Source organism: Suricata suricatta, chromosome 4 (assembly GCF_006229205.1).
Source record: "Suricata suricatta isolate VVHF042 chromosome 4, meerkat_22Aug2017_6uvM2_HiC, whole genome shotgun sequence".
NCBI lineage: Eukaryota > Metazoa > Chordata > Mammalia > Carnivora > Herpestidae > Suricata > Suricata suricatta.
In genome coordinates this window covers 11,266,897-11,286,775 of record NC_043703.1, presented here as the reverse complement: position 1 = coordinate 11,286,775, position 19,879 = coordinate 11,266,897, and the positions used below count along the sequence as shown (strand labels likewise).

The 19,879-nt window shown below is 42.2% G+C and overlaps 1 protein-coding gene across 3 annotated transcripts in view; it reads left to right on the top strand.

Annotated features, from left to right (window-relative positions):
- Window positions 1-4,385: 4,385 nt before the first annotated feature.
- Window positions 4,386-19,879, top strand: part of CLYBL (citrate lyase beta like) — a 253,205-nt gene continuing 237,711 nt past the window's right edge. For all 3 annotated transcript variants that reach the window (XM_029936486.1, XM_029936484.1, XM_029936485.1), the window contains exon 1: window positions 4,386-4,451. In XM_029936486.1, coding sequence (XP_029792346.1) covers window positions 4,393-4,451 — 59 coding nt within the window. In that variant the 5' untranslated portion in view covers window positions 4,386-4,392. The remainder of the gene's footprint in view (window positions 4,452-19,879) is intronic.

Here is a 19,879-nt window from a genome sequence, read left to right as displayed (position 1 = left end):
CTCCCCTAACACGCAGCACATTTTTAGATTCACTAGCGAGTCCCAGCTGCCTGTGCCCTTTCTGCAAAGTCCCCTGGTTGCCCTGCCCGTCTCAAGCAGAGGGGATTCCAAGATTCTTTCTATCCTTTTATTTATTTTTAATTTTTTTTTAATTTGAGAGAGAGTGTGTGCACAAGCAGGGAAGAAGGAGAGGGAGAGAGAGAGAGAGAGAGAGAGAGAGAGAGAGAGAGGGAATCCCAAACAGGCTCCACGCTCAATGCAAATCCCCAATGTGCAGCTGGACTCCACACCCCTGGGATCATGACCTGAGCCAAAATTAAGAGTCAAACACTGGACCCACTGAGCCCCCCCCACCAGGTGCCACCCTCCCCCTGGAGGATTCTTTCTGCTTCTGTATTCCTTTCGCTGTATCACCAGCAGATCTCAGGACCCACCCATTTCCCCCATTTATCTGTCTGCTTCTTTTACTAGACTGAATAGCTTCTTTTTAAAATATTTTCTCTTACCGTGGTAAAATATACATAACATAAACTTTATTATTTTAAGTATTTTAAGGGTACAGCTCAGTAGCGGTAAGTATATTCACACTGTTGTGCAATCATTACCACCATTCATCTCCAGAAGTTTTTTCATCTTACAGAACTGAAACTATGTATCCATTAAACAGTAATTCCCCATCCCCACTTCCTCCCAGCCCCTGGCAACCCTCCTTCTCTGAGTATGATTACTCTAGGAAACTAATAAGTGGAGTCACACAGGGTTTTTGTGTATGTGTGCCTGGCCTTCTTCATTTAGCATGATGTCCTCAAGGGTCATCCCTGCTGTAGCATGCTTCTACATTTTATTCAGATAGCTTCTTTTTTTTAAATTTTTTTAATTTTTAATGTTTTATTTATTTTTGATACAGAGAGAGACAGAGCATGAGAGGGGGAGGGGCAGAAAGAGAAGGAGACACAGAACCGGAAGCAGGCTTCAGGCTCGGAGCTAGTGTCAGCACAGAGCCTGACGCGAGGCTCGAACCCATGAAGGTGAGATCTGACCTGAGCCGAAGTCGGAGGCTTAACTGACCACCCAGGCGGCCCTCAGATAGCTTCTTGAAGTCAGGAATCATTCAATAAATGTTGACATTGGTTTGAGTTGGAAAACCTCAGTGTATATGAAAGTAAAATAATGAGATCTGTAAACAGCCCCAAAAGGGAGGAAATAAACACAGACATCCCCTTATCAACAGGGTGAACCCACAGATCAACAGGTGTGCATATGGCCAGAGCACCTGGCACCCCACACTGACCTGCTCCTTCAGTTCTACCCTGTAGATCTTGTGCAAATGTCCCCTGGGAACATTCTCGGCCAGGAACTACACGGGCAAGAAAATTCAGGGAGAAGTGCTTCCAGCTGAATTGTGTCAGAGCACGAAGGCCACCATAACGCCATTAGAGTGTATCCCACTGTAATGGAGTGGCTTAGTTGGTTAAGCATCCAACTTTGGCTCAGGGCATGATCTCATGAGCCATGGGTTCAAGCCCCCACGCAGGCTTGCGCTGACAGCTCAGAGCCTGGAGCCTGCTTCAGATTCTGTGTCTCCTTCTTTATCTGCCCCTCCCCTGCTCGTACTCTGTCTCTCGCTCTCTCTCTCTCTCTACAGAATAAAAATAAAGGAAAAAAAAAAGAATGTATCTCAGACAGGAGAGTTTCCATGTTGACCAGATACAGATAAGAACTGATCCTTCTCTTTGCAATTTTACATATCTGGTGGCTAGAAGATTTTTCCACAGTTGATCTCTGGCTCCATATATTTCAAACTTTCTCTCCTATTACTCACATGCTTCTGGTGTCAGGTGCCCTCGGGGCATATTCTTACTGGCCTTGCATGGCTACACATGGGAGGCAGCACACTGGACAGTAGTATTCCTAGAAAGCATTCCTAAACCAGGACAGCTAGTAATAACTAAACATGGAAGTGCTTGCAAATCACATAAAAACAGGGGCACCTGCCTGGCTCAGTTGGTAGAGCATGTGACTCTTGATCTCCAAGTTGTAAGTTTGAGCCCTGTGTTGGGTGTAGAGATTACTTAAAAATAAAATCTTTAAAACAATTACATAAACATATTCTACTAAATCTAAACCAAATATATCCCAGCCCAACTTACCCTCACCTGGACCCTCAAAATCTGCCCCCACAGGGGTGCCTAGCTGGCTTAGTCTGTAGAGCATGTGGCTCTTGATCTTGGGGTTGTAAGTTCAAGCCCCATGTTGGGTGCAGAGATTACTTAAATAAATAAATAAATTTTTAAAATGCTGCAGCCATTCCAACACCACTGAACAGGAAAGAAGCTTGAAAGAGAGAAAGTTGGAGTACACAGAGAAAGCACCTTGCCGAATAGTAGTTAAAATATCTCACTTTTATACATTCTGCAAACACAAATGACCTAGAAGGGGCCCATTCACGTCAGGGACCTTAAGGCTTAACCTCCACAAGCTTTGGGTAAATTTGCCTTTGGCTCCTTCTATGCTAAGCATTAGTTAAATTGATTTTTGTTTTAATTTTTTGTTAAGAATATTTTCCAGGGGTGCCTGGGTGGCTCTGTTGGTTGAGCATCCGACTTTGGCTCAGGTCATGATCTCACAGTTCATGGGTTCGAGTCCTGCATTGGGCTCTGTGCTGACAGCTCAGAGCCTGGAGGCTGCTTCTGATTCTATGTGTCCCTCTCTCTCTGCCCCTCCCCTGCTCATGATCTGTCTCTCTGTCTTTCAAAAATAAATAAATGTTAAAAAAAAAAAGAATATTTTCCAACATACACAAAGTTGAGGAACATGTAACAAATCCCAACTCCCCACCCCATTTGATCAGTGGACAGGAGTTCCTTCCCACCCTGAGAACCACTGAGGGAAAGGCAACAATAAAAATGTAAATCCATGGGGCACCTGGGTGTCTTAGTCGCTTGGGCATCTGAGTCTTGGTATCCGCTCAGTTCATGGTCTCACGGTTTGTGGCACTGAGCCCAGAATAGAGCTCTACACAGCATGGAGGCTGCTTGGGATTCTCTCTCTCCCTTTCTCTCTGCCCCTTTCCCACTTGCACTCTCTATCTCTCTCAAAATAGATAAATAAACTTTTAAAAATGTATTTAAAAAAAGAATTCACACACCCACAAAAGTTGTAATGCGGGCTGCAATGGAAACTGTCAGATTGCTGTGCCAGTGGAATAGATTGGGAGGACCCTCTGGTTTGGGTCGTCAGAGCAGGCTGCTTCGAGCAGGGGCAAATAGTCTAAATGTCCTGGAGGATGAGAAGGTGTAGCTGGGAGCTTCTGGGGGGTAGGGAGCAGCATTCATAAGGGCCCTGAAGTGGGAAATGTCTTAGTGAACTTAAAAAAAAGTGGAAAGAAGAACATGGAGCTGAAATAAGGTGGAGAGAGAGGCAAGGGTCAGGTCCTGTAAGGCCTTCAGAGTTGTGTTGATGAATTTGGGTTTTATTCTAAATGCTTCCTATTGGAAGCCACCAAAGGGTTTTAAGAAGGGAACTGTTGTAATGATGGTAATTATAAGTAATTAATGCTCTGACCACCTGCTCTGGGCCAGCAAGTCTTTAAGCTCTTTATATATATTAACTCAGCTTATCCTTATAACAGCCCTATAAAGTGAGCACTACTTGTATTTCCATCTTATAGAGAGAGGAGGAAACTGAAGCATGGAGGACAAGTAACTTGCTTAGTACCGTCTGGTAATCACTGTGGTAAATCAAGTAAAGTGCTAACCTAGTAGTGTCTAGTACAGCTAGTAAAGTCTGTTTTAATACCTTAGCAGTCCCCCGACTGTGACACGGCAGGAGTTGCATTTGCTGAAAGACTGGCAGAAAAGGAGTTAGAATGAAGAGTTGTGTCAGCTGCCGGAGACTTCAGCAAGCGTTTCTCTGACCCAGAAAGTTGCCCACATTTGTTCTGATCCTATTATAGGCATATGTATCCCACGATGGATTAACTGTTAATTAAGGCGTGCACATGGTGAGGCTCACATATTTGTTAGGCAGTACTTCTAACAACAAAAACAATGAATCCCTCTCAAATTTGGCCTATTCTGGCTGGGAAAAGGCAGTCTCTCAAAGTCGCTTTAAAAACCCAGAAGCACGAAGAGATCTGAATTGAGTCACCAGAAGGGGCCTTCCATTTCGCGCCTCTGCTCTCCCCGCCATGACAGCAGAGAAGGTTCTGAGCTCACCGACACCCTGGTTTGGGGCAGGAACAGGTGCTCCCGGCAGCGGGGCCGGACGCGGGGGACAAAGTGGGGCGGGGCGGGGCGGGGACTCAGGGGGCGTGGCCACTAAGGGGCGTGCTCACGGGGCGTGGCGAAATGAGGAAGGACCTGGCTGAGGCGGGGCGCGCGCGTCAGGAAGATGGCGCTGCGTCTGCTGTGGAGAGCGCCACGCGGAACGGCGGCGGCGCTGCCGAGGCTGTGAGTGCAGGTCCCTGGGCCCCCGCCACCCGGCCCGGCCTCCCCAGTCCCCGCCCGGGAACCCCCGCCGGCCGGGAGCACGGTGCACCTCTAGCGCGCCGGCTCGACCTCTGCCAAGGTCGCCGACGCCCCGCGAGGGTCGCCCGTCCTGCGCGTGCCTCCCCGTAGGAGGGTCGTTGCTTGGGGCCGGGAAAATGGGTACAAACACTCGATTAGCTGTCCCAGAACACAAACCCAGCCACCCCCACAAGTGGAAACCGCGAACGTGCGCTGTTGGATAAAAGGGGTCCTGGACTCAGCCTCCGCCAGGCGGTTCGCCGGCTGAGGGAGAGCGCCCTCCACCCTCGACGCAGCTCAGCGGTTCCCAGACGGGTCTCAGGACCCCTGACACGCCGAAAAATGATTGACGACCCCAACGAGCTCTTGCTTGTATCTAGTCATGTTTGCGGTGTGAGGCATTAAAACAAACTTAAAAAAAAAACAACTTCATTTACAGATAACACACCCATTACATTTTAACTCCCCCGTCCGTAGTGGAAGAGTGGTTGTGGTGGTTGAATTTTGAAAATCTCTGGTTTCATGAAGGTCAGCTGGAGTCTCGTGTCAGCTGATGAGGGAGAGGTTTACAGAGCAATTCTGGGCTCACGGAGCTGCTCGTTGGGAAAGGAAAGCCCTCTCTGACCGTCTGGAAGGGTGTCAGGAACCCACGGGTGTCCTGGGACCACACTTTGAGAACCGCTGGGCTCGCAGTTGCCTGTTTGCCATCTACACGCACACACCTTGTATTATCTGAGTTCCTGACCACCGTGTGAGGAAGTCGGAACGAGGAAACTGAGGCTTGCGGAGACTAAGTGTCGCCAAGCAGAGAATGGCAGAGTTTGGGTCAGAAACCAAGGCTGTGGCTCCTGGTCTGGAACTTCTTACATTTGTTTGCCCCCTGCTTCCGGACTCACCAGTGTGTCCCGGGCCAGGCCCTAGCGATCTTGTACATTCTGCCTTCCCCTTTCCTAGACCTGAGAGTAGGACATGGCCCTGGGCTCGGGATGAGCCCGGGATGGCTGCTGAGGCGGTACACCCAGGCCCTTCCAGAAGGCCCCTTTTCTTGCCGGCCAGTTTCTGTGGTCTTTAATAATGTGGTCCAGTGACCACGTGCCGTCACCTATTTCTTAGGCACTTGGGGCTCGGCTCAAAGTGCTCCTTGCCGTCTTTAGCACTCGGCCTCGTTCTCCACACACACATCCTACCAAGGCCATGGCAGCAGGCTTTCATGCTGGGTGCTTCAGGGAGCCTGCTCACCCGCTGAAATCCTCCGTTTCCACATCTTCAGAACCCAAAGAGGTGGGAGAAGGAAAGGTGCTAAATGTCAACTCGGAAAGGTCTGCTTTGAGATGCGTTAATTTCTAGTTAGGTTGCATGTAAGCTTCCGGCCGGCGGACCTGCTTCCGCTGGCGTTTTCCTTCTGTGTTTTGGAGTGTCAGGACCATTGCTGGTAGGCGGGGAGCACTCCGTGTCTTCCCCAGCCTCCAACATTTGCCTCTGTTGCAGTTCTGTCCTTGATGCTTCCCTTTCCATCCTGTCTCTGGCCCTGCTGTTTTCTGTAGCCACTGCTCAATTTATGTAAATGCCTGGCCCTCAAGCTGAGGGAGTGAAACTCTCCACTCCTAGGGATGCTATTGGTAGGACTGTCTTTTAAGCCCTCTCTGCTGACAGAGCAAATTAAAAAAAAGATGTATGAATAGTAACCCATATATGTATGTTCATATATGTGTGTGTGTATATATACATACATACATACATATACACATATATGCATATATATATATATATATATATATATTTTTTTTTTTTTTAAAGTAGGCTCTGCACCCAAGGTGAGGCTAGAACTCACCAACCTTAGATCAGGAATTATGTGCTCTACCGACTTGAGCCAGGCACCCCTAAATATTTCTATATATAACCACTGTATCTATATTAAGCTAAACATGAGTTCCTACTGCCTCCAATTTTAATCCATTACCACATGGATCATTCTAGTCTCCTCCCCTTTGCTTATTAATAAGTTTTCACTACAACAGTTAGAAACCTGGCTCTTATCATCCGCCATCCAGTTACTTAATTGTTCAATTTTAGCATACCCAGATAGCAGTATTTGAATTGTTAGACCGTACTCTGGGAAAGAACTGTCAACTAAGTACAGTACTTGTGTGCAGTTCCTTTTCCTTTAGTCTCACAGGTTCCACTCATTTCCATAGTGCCTTTCTCTCCCATTCTCTTCAGTGAGGTGGTTTCATACATTTGTAATACAGTTTTATTATTTTTTTAAATGTTTATTATTATTATTAAGTTTTCTAGTGTTTTTATTTATTTTTGAGACAGACAGCATGAGTGGGGGAGGAACAGAGATAGAGAGAGGGAGATACAGAATCCGAAGCAGCTCCAGGCTTCGAGCTGTCAGTACAGAGCCCCGACACAGGGCTCGAGCTCACGAACCATGAGATCATGACCTAAGCCAAAGTCAGACGCTTTAACCAACTGAGCCACTCAGGCACCCCAAATGTCTATTTGAGAGAGAGCCAGAGAGAGTGTGAGAAGGGGAGGGGCAGAGAGAGGGAGACACAGAATCCCAAGCAGGCTCTAGGCTCTGAGTTGTCAGCACAGAGCCCGATGCAGGGCCCAAACCCACAAGACCAGAGCCACCCAGGTGCCCCTGTAATATACTTTTAGATTCCCTTGTCCCAGTCTGCATTCTTTCCTATCTCCCACATGATTTTTTAAATTCCATATACTTTTTTACTATAAAGTTCTAGAGATTTTGACAATGCACAATATCACGTATCTACCGTAACAGTATTATACAGAATTGTTTAATTTCCCTGAAAATCCCCCGTGCCTCACCTGTTTATTCATCCTGCCTCTTTCCAAACTCCTGATCATATTCCTGTCTCTATATTTTACGTTTTCCAGAATATCATATCATTGGAATTACATAATATAACTGGAGTTAACATAGTATATGGTCCCGTTAGACTGCAGTCTTTCACTTAGCAGTGTGTATTAAGGTTCCTCCATGTCTTTTTCATGGCTTCTTAACTCATTATCTGTTAATGCTGAATATTCCATTGCGGAGATGTTTCACACCTTATCTGTTCACCTACTGAAGGACATTTTGGTTGCTTCTATAAAGGTTTAATAAAGCTACTATAAACAGTCTTGTGCAGGTTTTCTGTGGGTATACGTTTTCAGATTCATTGGGTAAATACCTAGGAGTATGATTGCGTGGCAGCCTTGTAAGAAACTACCAAACTATCTCACAAAGTGCCTGTACCATTTTGCATTCCCATCACCAGTGGAAGTTCCATTGCTGTGCATCCTTGCCAACATTTAGTATTGTCAGTTGAAAAAACTTTAGTCATGCTAATAGGTATGTAGTGGTATCTGTTGTTGGTTTTAATGTTCATTTGTTTTAACTTGAAATTCCCTGATGTCAGGTGATGTTGAGCATCTTGTCATATGTTTATTTGCCATCTGTGTATCTTCTTTGATGAGGTGTCTGTTCTGATCTTCTGCCTATTTCTTGGATTGTTTTTCCTATTGTTGTCTTTTAAGTATTTTTTGCATATTTTAGACATAAGTCTTTTATAAGATATATGGTTTGCAAATATTTTCTCCCAGTCTGTGACTTGTCTTCATTCTCTAATGGTATCTTAGACAAAGTAGAAGTTTTTTATTTTGAAGAAGTTATGCTTATTTTTTTCTTTCATGGATCATGCTTTTGCTGTTATATTTAAAAACTCATTGCTAAATCCAGAGTCACATAGATTTTCTCCTTTGTTTCCTTCTAAAAGTTATACCGATTATGTTTTATACTTAGGCCTGTGATTCATTTTAGATTAGTTTTTATAAGTAGAAGGTGTTTGTCTAATTTTTTTGGAGATTGATCCAGTTGAAAAAATTTACCCTTTTTCCATTAAATTGCTTTTGCTCCTTTGTCAAAGGTCAGTTGGCCCTATTTGTGTGGGCCTGTTTCTGGACTTTTAATTCTGTTATATTGATTTGTGTGTCTATTATTTTGCCAATACTATGCTATTATTATTGTATTGCTATTATGTAACCTTATGGTAAGTCTTGAAGTTGGACTAGCATCAGTCCTCCAACTTCAGTTTTCTTTCATACTATGTTGGCTATCCTGAGTCTTTGCCTTTCTATATAAACCTTAGAAACAGTTTGTTGATATACACAAAATAGCTTCCTGAGATATGACTGGAACTGCATTGAATCTATAGATTTAAATTAGGAAGAGTTGACATCTTAACAATATTGAGTCTTCCAATCCATGAATATGGAATATCTCCCCATTTATTTAAATCTTCTTGATTTCTTTCATCAGTGTTTTATAGTTCTCTGCGTACAGGTCTTGTACATGTGTTGTTAGATTTATACCTAAATATTTCATTCTTTGCTTGCTGTTGTAAGTGGTATTGTAAGTTTCAAGTTCCAATTGTTCCTTGCTAGTTTATAGGAAAGTGATAATAATAATATTTGTATTATTTTAAAATATTAATTTTGTATCCTGCAGCCTTGTCATAATCACTTACAATTTACATGAGTTATTTTTTGTGAGTTCTTTGAGATTTTGTACATAGATGATCATGTAATTCTCAAAGACTTTTTTTTAAATTAAGAGAGAAACAGCATGAGCAGAGGAGAGGCATAGAGAGAGAATCCGAGGCAGGCTCCACACTGCCAGATACGGAGCCTGACATGGGGCTTGAACCCACAAACTGTGAGATCATGACCTGAACTGAAACCAAGAGTCAGACACTTAACTCACTGAGCCACCCAGGCACCCCTCAAAGACGTTTTTATTTCTTTCTTCTCAATATGTATGCCTTTTATTTCCTTTTCTGGTTTTATTGCACTAGCTAGTGGCTCCAATAAGATGTTAAATAAGAGTGATGAGAGGTGGCATTCTTGCCTTCTTCCCAATCTTAGGGAAAGCATCCAGTTTCCCATCACTGATTATGATGTTAGCTCTATGTATTTTGTAGATGTTTTTTATTCCCCATTTGCTGACATTTTGTTTGTTTTTGTTTTTTGTTGTGAATGGATATTGGATTTTGTCAAGTTCTTTTTTCTGCATCAATTGATACGATCAGTCAATATGATTTTCCTTGTTTAGCGTGTTGATGTGGCAAATTACATTAATTGATTTTTGGATATTGAACCAGCTTTGTATACCTGGAATAAATCCTATTTGGTCATGGTGTATAATTCTTTTTATACATTGTTGGATTTGGCTTGCAAATATTTTGTTAGGGTTTTTCCATCTTTGTTCATGAGAGATATTGGTCTGTAGTTTTCCTTTTTTGTACTGTGTGTGTGTGTTTGAGAGAGAGAGTGAGAGAATTCAAGTGTGAGTGGGGGAGAGGAAGAGGCAGAGAGAGAATCTTAAGCAGGCTCCATGCCCAGGGTGGAGCTTGACACAGAGCTTGATCTCACGACCTGAGCCAAATTCAAGAGTTGGTTGTCTAACCCCGTGAACCACCCAGGCGCCCCTGTAGTGTGTGTACTGGATATTGGTTTCTGTATATTTCATGACTTTTTTGTTCCTCTATTCCTTCTTTACTGCTTGCTTTTTCACTAAGTGAATACTTTGTAATGTTTTAATATTTTAAATTTGTTTAATGATTTTTAACTATTTTTTTACTTTTTTAATTGAAGTATAACTGACACAGTTTTGTTTGATTGGGTTTTTTTTTTTTTTACTATTTTTAAAGAGATTTTTTAGTGGTTACTCTAGCTTATGTACATTTTTATAAAAATTTTTTTTAATGTTTTATTTTATTTTTTGATACAGGGAGAGACAGAGCGTGAGAGGGGGAGGGGCAGAGAGAGGAGGAGACACAGAACCGGAAGCAGGCTCCAGGCTCTGAGCTAGCTGTCAGCACAGAGCCCGACGCCGGGCTCGAACCCACAAACATGAGATCTGACCTGAGCCGAAGTCGGAGGCTTAGCCGACTGAGCCACCCAGGTGCCCCTGTACATTTTTAAAAAAGAATTGTGGTAAAGTAAAATATATGTAACGTAAGCTTTGTCATTTTAGCCATTCTAAGTGTACAATTTAATGGCATTGCCACATTTATACTGTTGTGCAACCATCACCATTATCCACATTTTTTTCCTCACTCCAAACAGAAACTCTGTACTCATGAAGCAATAATTCCTTCTCTATCCCCTGGTAGTCTCTAGTCTACTTTCCGTCTCTCTGAATTTGTTTATTTGAGGTCTGTAAGTGGAATCATATAATTTTCATTCTTTTGTTTCTGACTTATTTCACTTTGCCTAATATTTTTGGGTTTTTTTTATGTCTTTTATTTATTTTTGAGAGACAGAGAGAGACAGTGTGAGCAGGGGAGATCAGAGAGAGAGGGAGACACAGAATCCAAAGCAGGCTCCAGGCTCTGAGCTAGCTGTCAGCACAGAGCCCAATGTAGGGCTCGAACCCACGAACCATGAGATCATGACCTGAGCTGAAGCCAGAAGCCGGATGCTTAACCAACTGAGCCACCCAGGCGCCCCTGCATAATATTTTCAAGAATCATTCATGTTGTAGTATATATCAGAACTGCATTCCTTTTTATGGCTGGCTAATACTCCATTGTATGTATATTACCATATATATCTTAACTTATAAGAATCTACTTTTGATTTATACTAACTTAATTCTAGAAGGTAGAGAAATGGCACTTCTATATAGTCCAATTTCCTTTTCTTCTTTTTTGTGGTATTATAGTGATACCTATTATATTTATTTATTTATTATTTTTTAATGTTTTTATTTATTTTTGAGAGAGAGAGAGAGAGAGAGAGGAAGACACAATCTGAAGCAGGTTCCAGGTTCTGAGCTGTTAGCACAGAACCTGTTTGGGGACTGCAAGATCATGACCTGAGCCAAAGTTAGATGCTCAACCGACTGAGCCACCCAGGCATCCCTGAATTGATTAATTTTTAAAGTAAGCTCCGTGCCCAACATGGGACTTTACCTGAGGTAAAGGGTTGCATGCTCTACTGAGCCAGCCATGCACCCCAATTTTCTGTTTTTTAAAGAAACTTAGAGAAGGAGAGATAAGTTTACAGACACACATTTTATAGTATTTGTTAGGTTACCTTCTTCTTTATGATTTCATTTGTTCTTGTAGATTTGAGTCACCATCTGGTGTCATTTTTTAGCACAGTACATCTTTGCTCTCACCCACCTCCTTTGTATTGTTATTGGTAAATATACTACATTTCTGTATGTTATAGGCCTGACAACACGGTTATATAATATTCTTTTATATAATTGTTTTTTAAGTTAGACAAGAAAGGAAGAGGAATATGCATTTATAGTTAGTTATCTTACCACTATCTGTGTATCTGTGTGTGTGTGTGTGTATGAATTTGAATTGCTGTCTGGGATCACTTACTTTCAGCCTGAATACCCTTTAGTATTTCTTTAAAATTCTTTATAAGTTTGTTTATTTATTTTGAGAGAGAGAGCGAGAGAGAGAGCAAGCAGGGTAGGAGGAGAGAGAGAATCCCAAGTAGGTTCTGCACTGACAGTGCAGATGCAGGGCTCGAACTCACAAACTGAGATCATGACCTGAACCAAAATCGGAGGTCAGATGTCAACCAACTGAGCTACCCAGGTGCCCCCTTTAGTATTTCTTGTAAGGTAGGTCTGCTAGCAATAGCCCTACACATGTTGTGTGGCCTTTCAGAATCCCAGGAGTACGTCAGAGCTTTTCAAAGACGTCTATAGATATCTCATTTTCCAGCTTTTCCTTTAAAAAAATTATATATGTTTCAGGTATACAGCTTTATTTGATTATTTAAGATTTTATTTTTAAGTAATTTCTACACCCAACATGGGGCTTGAACCCACAACCCTGAGATCAAGAGTTGCATGTTCCGCCAAGTAGGCCAGTCAGATGTCCAGGTGTACAGCTTTATAACTTAACATCTGCATACACTACAAAGTGATTACCACAAGTCTGGTTATCATCTGTCACCATACTGTTGACCCTTTTCACCCATTTTTCCCACCAGCCCTCCAACCCAGCCAACCCTCTGATAACCATTAGTCTGTTCTCTATATCTATGAGATTATTTTTGTTTTATTTTTATTTTATCTTATTTTATTTTTTAGATTCTACATGTAAGATCGTATGGCATTTGCCTTTCTCCATCTGACATATTTTGCTTTAATACTCTCAAGATCCGGGGCGCCTGGGTGGCTCAGTCGGTTAAGCCTCCGACTTCGGCACAGGTCAGATCTCATGTTCGTGGGTTCGAGCCCCACGTCAGGCTCTGTGCTGACAGCTGGCTCAGAGCCTGGAGCCTGCTTCTGGTTCTGGTCTTCTTCTCTCATGCTCTGTCTCTCTATGTATCAAAAATAAATAAAACATTAAAAAAATAAAATAAAATACTCTCAAGATCCATCCATGTTGTTGTAGATGGCAAGATTTCATTCTTTTTTTGTGGTTGAGTAGTATTTCATTGTATAAATATAACACATCTTTAACCATTCATCTATCGATGGATATTTTGTTTCCATATCTTGGCTATTGTAAACAGTGCTGCAGTGAACATAATAATAATAGGAGTGCATATATTTTTTTTAATGAAAGTTTTCCCATTCTTTGGATAAATACCCAGAGGTAGAATAGTTGGGTTGTAGGGTAGTTCTAGTCTTAATTTTTTGAGAAGCCTCCATATTGTTTTACTTATTGCCTGCTCCAGTTTACAATCCCACCAACAGTGTGTGAGGGTTCCTTTTTCTCTACATCCTCTCCAACACGTGTTATTTTTTGTCTTTTTGGTAATGGCCATTTTTATAGTTTTTGGTTATATCTTATTTTGGTTTTGATTTGCATATCCTTAATAATTAGTGATGTTGAGCATCTTTTATTTGCCTGTTGGTCATCTGTATGTATTCTTTGGAGAAATGTCTATTCAGATCCTCTCCCCATTTCATAATCAGGTTTTTTGTTTCTGAGTTGTATGAATTCCTTTTGTGTATTTTGGATATTAATCCTCTGTTGGATACATGGTTTGCAAATATTTTCTCTCATTCAGTAGGTTGACTTTTCATTTTCCTGTTGATTTCTTTTGCTGAAGCTTTTTACGTTGATGTAGTCCCATTTGTTTACTTTTACTTTTGTTTTTCTTGCCTTTGAAGTCAAATCCACAAAGACATTGCTAAGACTGATGGTAAGGACTTTACCATCTATGTTTTCTTCTAGGACTTTTATGGTTTCAGGTCTTACATTCTAGTTTTTAATCCATTTTGAGTTAATTTTTCTGTATGGTATAATATAGTGTAAAATAGCTCAACGCTATTTATTGAAGAGACTGTTCTTTCTCCATTGTATATTCTTGGCTCCAGCTTTTCCTTTTAAGGTTTTTGGTTAGCCTGTTGTTTGCCCTGTTATCCAGCGTCTCAGGGAGGAATGATATTAAATAATTGCTTTTGATTGTTTTGACAAATGCCCTCAGGGACAATGCTGTTCCCACTGTTCAGGCTCTAAGCCAGAGGAGCCCTGCAAATGGGGTCTTCCAGGGAGCTAACAGGTAGGTCATATAGTGGCAGTTCTCTGTGAGTGGTGCTTTGAGAGACTTCTTACCCTGCCCTGTCCCTCCAGTGGCTGCCAGGCTGCTGGTTTTCACAAGGATTGTGGCTGTTGGTATTTAAGGTTACCACTGAGCTGGAGAGAGGGAGTGGTGGGTAAGTTAAAAAATAAAACAACACAGGGGTGCCTGGGTGGCTCAGTCGGTTAAGCTTCCGACTTCAGCTCAGGTCAGATCTCGTGTTCGTGGGTTCGAGCCCCGCGTCGGGCTCTGTGCTGACAGCTAGCTCAGAGCCTGGAGCCTACTTCCAGTTCTGTGTCTCCTTCTCTCTCTGCTCCTCCCCCTCTATGCTCTGTCTCTCTCTGTATCAAAAATAAATAAAACATTAAAAAAAATAAAACAACACATAGTTTGCTGTTCTTACTGAGATTCATCCATGTTTCTTGAATAAATGCTCCCAGATTGCTGCAAGCCTTTGGTTAATTTCTGGAGTTCTAAAAAAGTTGATTCTAACAATTTTTCCAATATTCTCATTGTTTTTGTGGAGGACTAGGTTTTTGAAGGTCCTTTCTCTGCAATTTTCTTGAAGTCACCTCTGCTTAGAATTTTGATCAAGAATAGATTTGAGTTGGGATGCCGGGGTGGCTCAATCCATTCAGCATTTGACTCTTGATTTTGGCTCAGGTCATGATCTCTTGGTTCATGGGACTGAGCCCCATGTCTGGCTCTGTGCTGACAGTATTGATCCTGCTTGGGATTCTCTTTCTCTCTCTCTCACTCTGCCCCTTCCCTGTTCTCTCTCTCTCTCTCTCAAGATAAATAAAATGAACTTTAAAAAATGGATTTGAATTTATAAAATATTTTTTCGTTGTTGTGGTGATCATGTGGCCTTTCTTTAGTATGTTAATATGAATTAGATTGATTTGTTTTTATTTTTTAATGTTTATTTTTTAGAGAGAGAGAGGGAAGACAGTGAGGGAGGGGCAGAGAGCGAGAAAGATACAGAATTTGAAGCGGGGTCCAGGCTCTGAGCTGCCAGCACAGAGCCTGATGTGGGACTCAAACTCATGAGCTGTGAGATCATGACCTGAGCTTAAGTCAGACGTCTAACTGACTGAGCCACCCAGCGCCCCTATATTGATTAATTTTTGAAGTTAAACTAACCTTGCATTCCTGGAATAAACTGGACTTGGTCATGATGTATTATTTTTTATATATTGTTGGATTGAATCTGCTAAAATTTGTTAAAGTTATTTGCATCTATGTTCATAAAGAATATTAGTCTATAATTTTTTTGTGCTGTCTTGGTCTGGGTTTGGTATGGGGGTAATAATGGCCACATAGAATTCACTGGAGAGTGTTCCCTTCTATTTTCTGGAAATAGTTAGTGTGAATTGGCAATATTTTTACTTAAATGTTTGTGTCTGGAGTTTTATTTATAGAAAAATTTTAAACTACAACTTCAATTTCTTTAGTAGATATAAGGCTACTTGAGTTGTCTAGTTCTTGAGTGAGCCTTGGTGGTTTGTGTCTTTCGAGAAATTTGTCCACTTCATTTAAGTTGTCAAGTTCACTGGGCATAGAGTTGTTCATGATAATCCATTATCCTTTTCCTTACAGCTTTATGAGGTATAATTTGTATATCAAATTCATTTTTTATAAGAATGAAATAATGTAAATTCACAAATTTGTGCATCCATTACCACAGTCCAGTTTTAGATCACTCCCCAAATTTCCATCATTCCCAAAATTCATTCAAGTCCCTTTGCAGTTAACCCTTATTCCCACCGCCAACCCTATCATCCTTTAATAGTCGTACTGCTAGTAATGATGTTCCCCCTCTGCCCCTGATATTTGTAATTTTCCCCCCTCATTTTCATTTGATCAGTCTGGCCAGAGTTCTATCAGTTTTAGTGATCTTAAAGAACCATCTTTTGGTTTTATTGATTTTTTTTCCCCTATTTTTCTGTTTCATTGATTTATGTTTCTGTATTATTTCCTATCTTCAGCTTACTTTGGGTTTAACTTGCCCTTTCTTCTTGTTTCTTTTTTTGAAGTTTACTTATTTTGAGGGAGAGAGGGAGAGGGAGAAGGAGAGGGTGAGGAAGAGAGAGAGAGAGAGAGAATGAATGAATGAATGAACGAATGAATCCAAGCAGGCTCCACGCTGTCCGTACAGAACACGACGTGGGGCTTGGACTCACAGACCAAAAGATCATGACCTGAGCTGAAACCAAGAACCACTAAACCACCCAGGCACCCCTTTTCTTGTTTCTTAAGGTGGAAATTTAGACCTTTCTACTTTTTTAATATAAGAATTTAATAATACCTTGCCCTCTAAGGCTTGTTTTAACTATCTCTAGCAAACTGTGTAGGTTTTCTGATCCCTATAATCCCTTTTTTCTTATTTTGATGCTCTGTTTTCAAAGTAATTAGTAGTAAAACTCTTAAAGGAACTACCTCTTGCTCTGTAGTATCAGGCTGGAGAGGAACGTAGGATGGAAAAGGACAGGCGAAGACAGTTTAGACAGGGACAGATAGAAACTATGTACCCGAGACTGGGTAAACAAGAAGGGCAGTCTGTGAGGAGCAGCAGGCTCAGGGAAGTAGCTGAGGAGCTGTGATGAGGTTGCCTGTCAGAGGCCTCAGTAGGCCCCTTTGTAGAGCTGGTCTCAGTTGTGAAGAGTTCTGAGGTTGTGGTGACAACCATTGCTGCCTCTCTGTACTTCTTGTGACGCCATTAGAGGAAGAAGGGAGGGAAGGAATTAAAAGGGAAAATGAAAAGGAGAAAAGAGGTATAGAGGGGAGAAAGACTATAGGGCAGAGAAGAAAGAAGCAGTGTGAGAGTAAGAGGGGAAACATACTTTATAGAAAGAATGCTGAAAAGCAGACAGGGATTAAAAAGGATTGAGAAATTTTTAAATGACCATTTTGAAAAGAACTCAGAATAAAAATGATTATGTGCATTTTGTCACTTGAACTGTTAATAGGACAATGTGAGGTATTAGTTATTTTATCTTTTTAAAGTTTACTTATTTATTTTGAGAGTGAGCATGGAAGTGGCAGAGAAGGAAAGAGAGAGAGAACCCCAAGCAGGCTGTGCACTGTCAGTGCAGAGGCTGATGTGGGGCTTGATCTCACAACCATGAGATCAGGATCTGAGCCGAAATCGAATTGGATGTTAACCAAATGAGCCCCCCAGGTGCCCTGAAGTGTTATTTTGAAATATTTATTGGCATCATTAGAAATTGACTTTACTTGCCCAAGTGCATGGTGAGAAACTAAAAGGGGATGCTGTAAACAAATATTTTGTTTTGAGTTGTAAGGCAGAAAGTCACGTTAAGTGGCCCAGGGAGGCAGGGGACCAACTATCTCAGCTTTCCCAGGACTGTCCTGGTTTTAGCACCAAAAGTCCCACAATCCAGGAAATTTTAGGCAAAGCAGGATAGTTATTCACTCTAGAGAGAGAGAGAAGTGAAGGTCCAGGGTACCTGGGTGGCTCAGTTGGTTAAGCATCTGAGTTTGGCTCAGGTCATGATCTCATGGTTTGTGGGTTTGAGCCCCACATCTGGCTCTGTGCTGACAGCTCAGAGCCTGGAGACTGCTTCGGATTCTGTGTCTCCTTCTTTCTCTGCCCCTCCCCTGCTTGTGCTCTGTCTGTGTCTGTCTCTCTCTCAAAAGTAAACAAACATTAAAGAGAGAGAGAGAGAGAAGGGAAGGGCTGAAGCATGAAATTAAGATGATCTAAGATGGTAGACCAGGGCCTCTGTTAGGAGGCTGAAGAGAAAGAAGGAGGAGACTCTGAGGATGCAGGAAATACCATGACGGGCACATATACCAGGAATAGCCTGGGGACAGGGAACGTCCTCAGGCTGGACAGAGGAATTGGTGGGAAATGAGGTATCCCAGAGCAAAAACTAGTAGGCAACAGCCAAGCTAGTGAGCAAGAACTAGAAGAGGTAGCTAGGCCTGAATCGGAAGATGCACATGTCCATGGGTGGTGCCTCTTGGAGAAGATGTCCCTGCAAGAGGAGACTCCCCGCGAGGCTCTGTTTGCTAAAACAACGCTGTGCCAAGTCTACTAATTAGCATAGTCTTTGCTTATGGATCTAGTCCAGCATGTGGTGCTTCAGCCCTCGTTGTCTGTCATACTTTTGCTGTGAACTGGAACCATCTGTGTGGGTACAGGCCAGGAGGAAGAGCATTGGGTAGCCTAAATGGTTTTTGTGGGAGAGGCCGGGGTAGGTAGGAAAGGCCAGAACCTGAAGATGAATTCCTGACCAAACAATCATTACTCTATATCCAGCCTCGTCCGTGGACCCATAGGGGAGTTGAGTACAATTTCACCACCCGTGCTTTTTCTCTAGTCCCCACACTGTGGCCACCGAAGCCTCCCTCTCAAGGAACTGTCTTGAGTGCCCCTGTCTTGCAGAATGTTTAAGAGATATACGCACTTTATTATTCTAGAAATACTCCATGGTGGTGTGTTGAGGATAGAGTATTCTCTGAAGTTCCATATGAGGCTTAGAAAGTGAACACATATGCTTGGTTGTGGATGAGCCCGGGGAAGACATCATACATAGTCAGTGAAATTGCATCCGCAGAGTGGCTGACTCGGCTCAGCGTCGGTTCTTTCCTGAAGTGACTGTTTTCTCTAGTTAAGGCTTTGCCACAGCCAAGGTCTGCTTGATGTAATATCTGAGAGCGGCCTTTGGTCAGTTTCCTTAGCTGAGCGTTGTGGTGACTGCTCTATAGGAGTTGCTGTTTTATGTGCGACTCCGTGCGGGGGAGGCCGCAGGTACCTGTGGTAAAATTTTAGGAAGGCAAGGAGAAGAAAACTGGGATCCTTGGGGAGTGGTTATTGGTAGGTTTGATGAATATTCTTAAGATTAGAAGAGTTGTTAATTGTAAAAACAGTATACTCTCGTGCGCCTGCGTGCAACTGGAGATGTGTTCTGTTGTTCCGTTTTGCTTCTTTATTCCTCCACACATCGCTCATGATTGCAACAGGTTTAGAATTTTATTAGTTAATAAAAATCAAGGTAATACGTTTATGTTTTCATATAGGTCACTTGGGTATGAATTTAAATCTATTGTAGTTCAAACAGGTTTAATTTATTTCATGTTGTTACTTGAATGTTTTATGGCTTATCAATTAAATAACTCACTTGAATGATGTAGATAATAAATGGGCTCCAGAATTGAGATTTATTCCTTCTTTCCTTCTCTTCCCCTTTCTTTTCTTTCTCTCCTTTCCTTTTCCCCATCTTCCTTCCCTTCCTTCCATAAACCAGGCTTAAGGTGGCTTTTTATTTAGTTGCTTTGATATTATATTTTGGTCAAGTTTTAGGATATTAACTAATCTGGAGCATTGATGTTCACTACTGTTCGATGACTTTGTCACATATATTTGGATGTATATAATTCCAGCTATTTATTTAAACTCTTTCCAAGTTTTCTGTCTTGGGAAATGCAGAGATAAATGTCCCTACACTCAATTCTCTGTGGCTACTCTTACTCATGTACTTAGAGGTGAATTTCTGTATGTGAACTTGCTGGGTCAAAGACTACGGACATTTTAAGCTTTTTGATGCTTGTTTTCAAATCACGTTCCAGACAGGGTGAGGTACTTGGATTGCAGTATGCCCTTTAGAGGCTCATTTTCCCTTGGCATCTGCAGACCCATGCACAGTAAAGTAAGCAAGACTGTGTTGCTGGTCACACAGCTGGCAGCGCCTGGCCTAGAAAGAACCTGCCCCCTGACTGTTAGTCAAGGGCAGATTTCTCTCTGGCCTCGGCCGTCACACTGACCTTGCTTG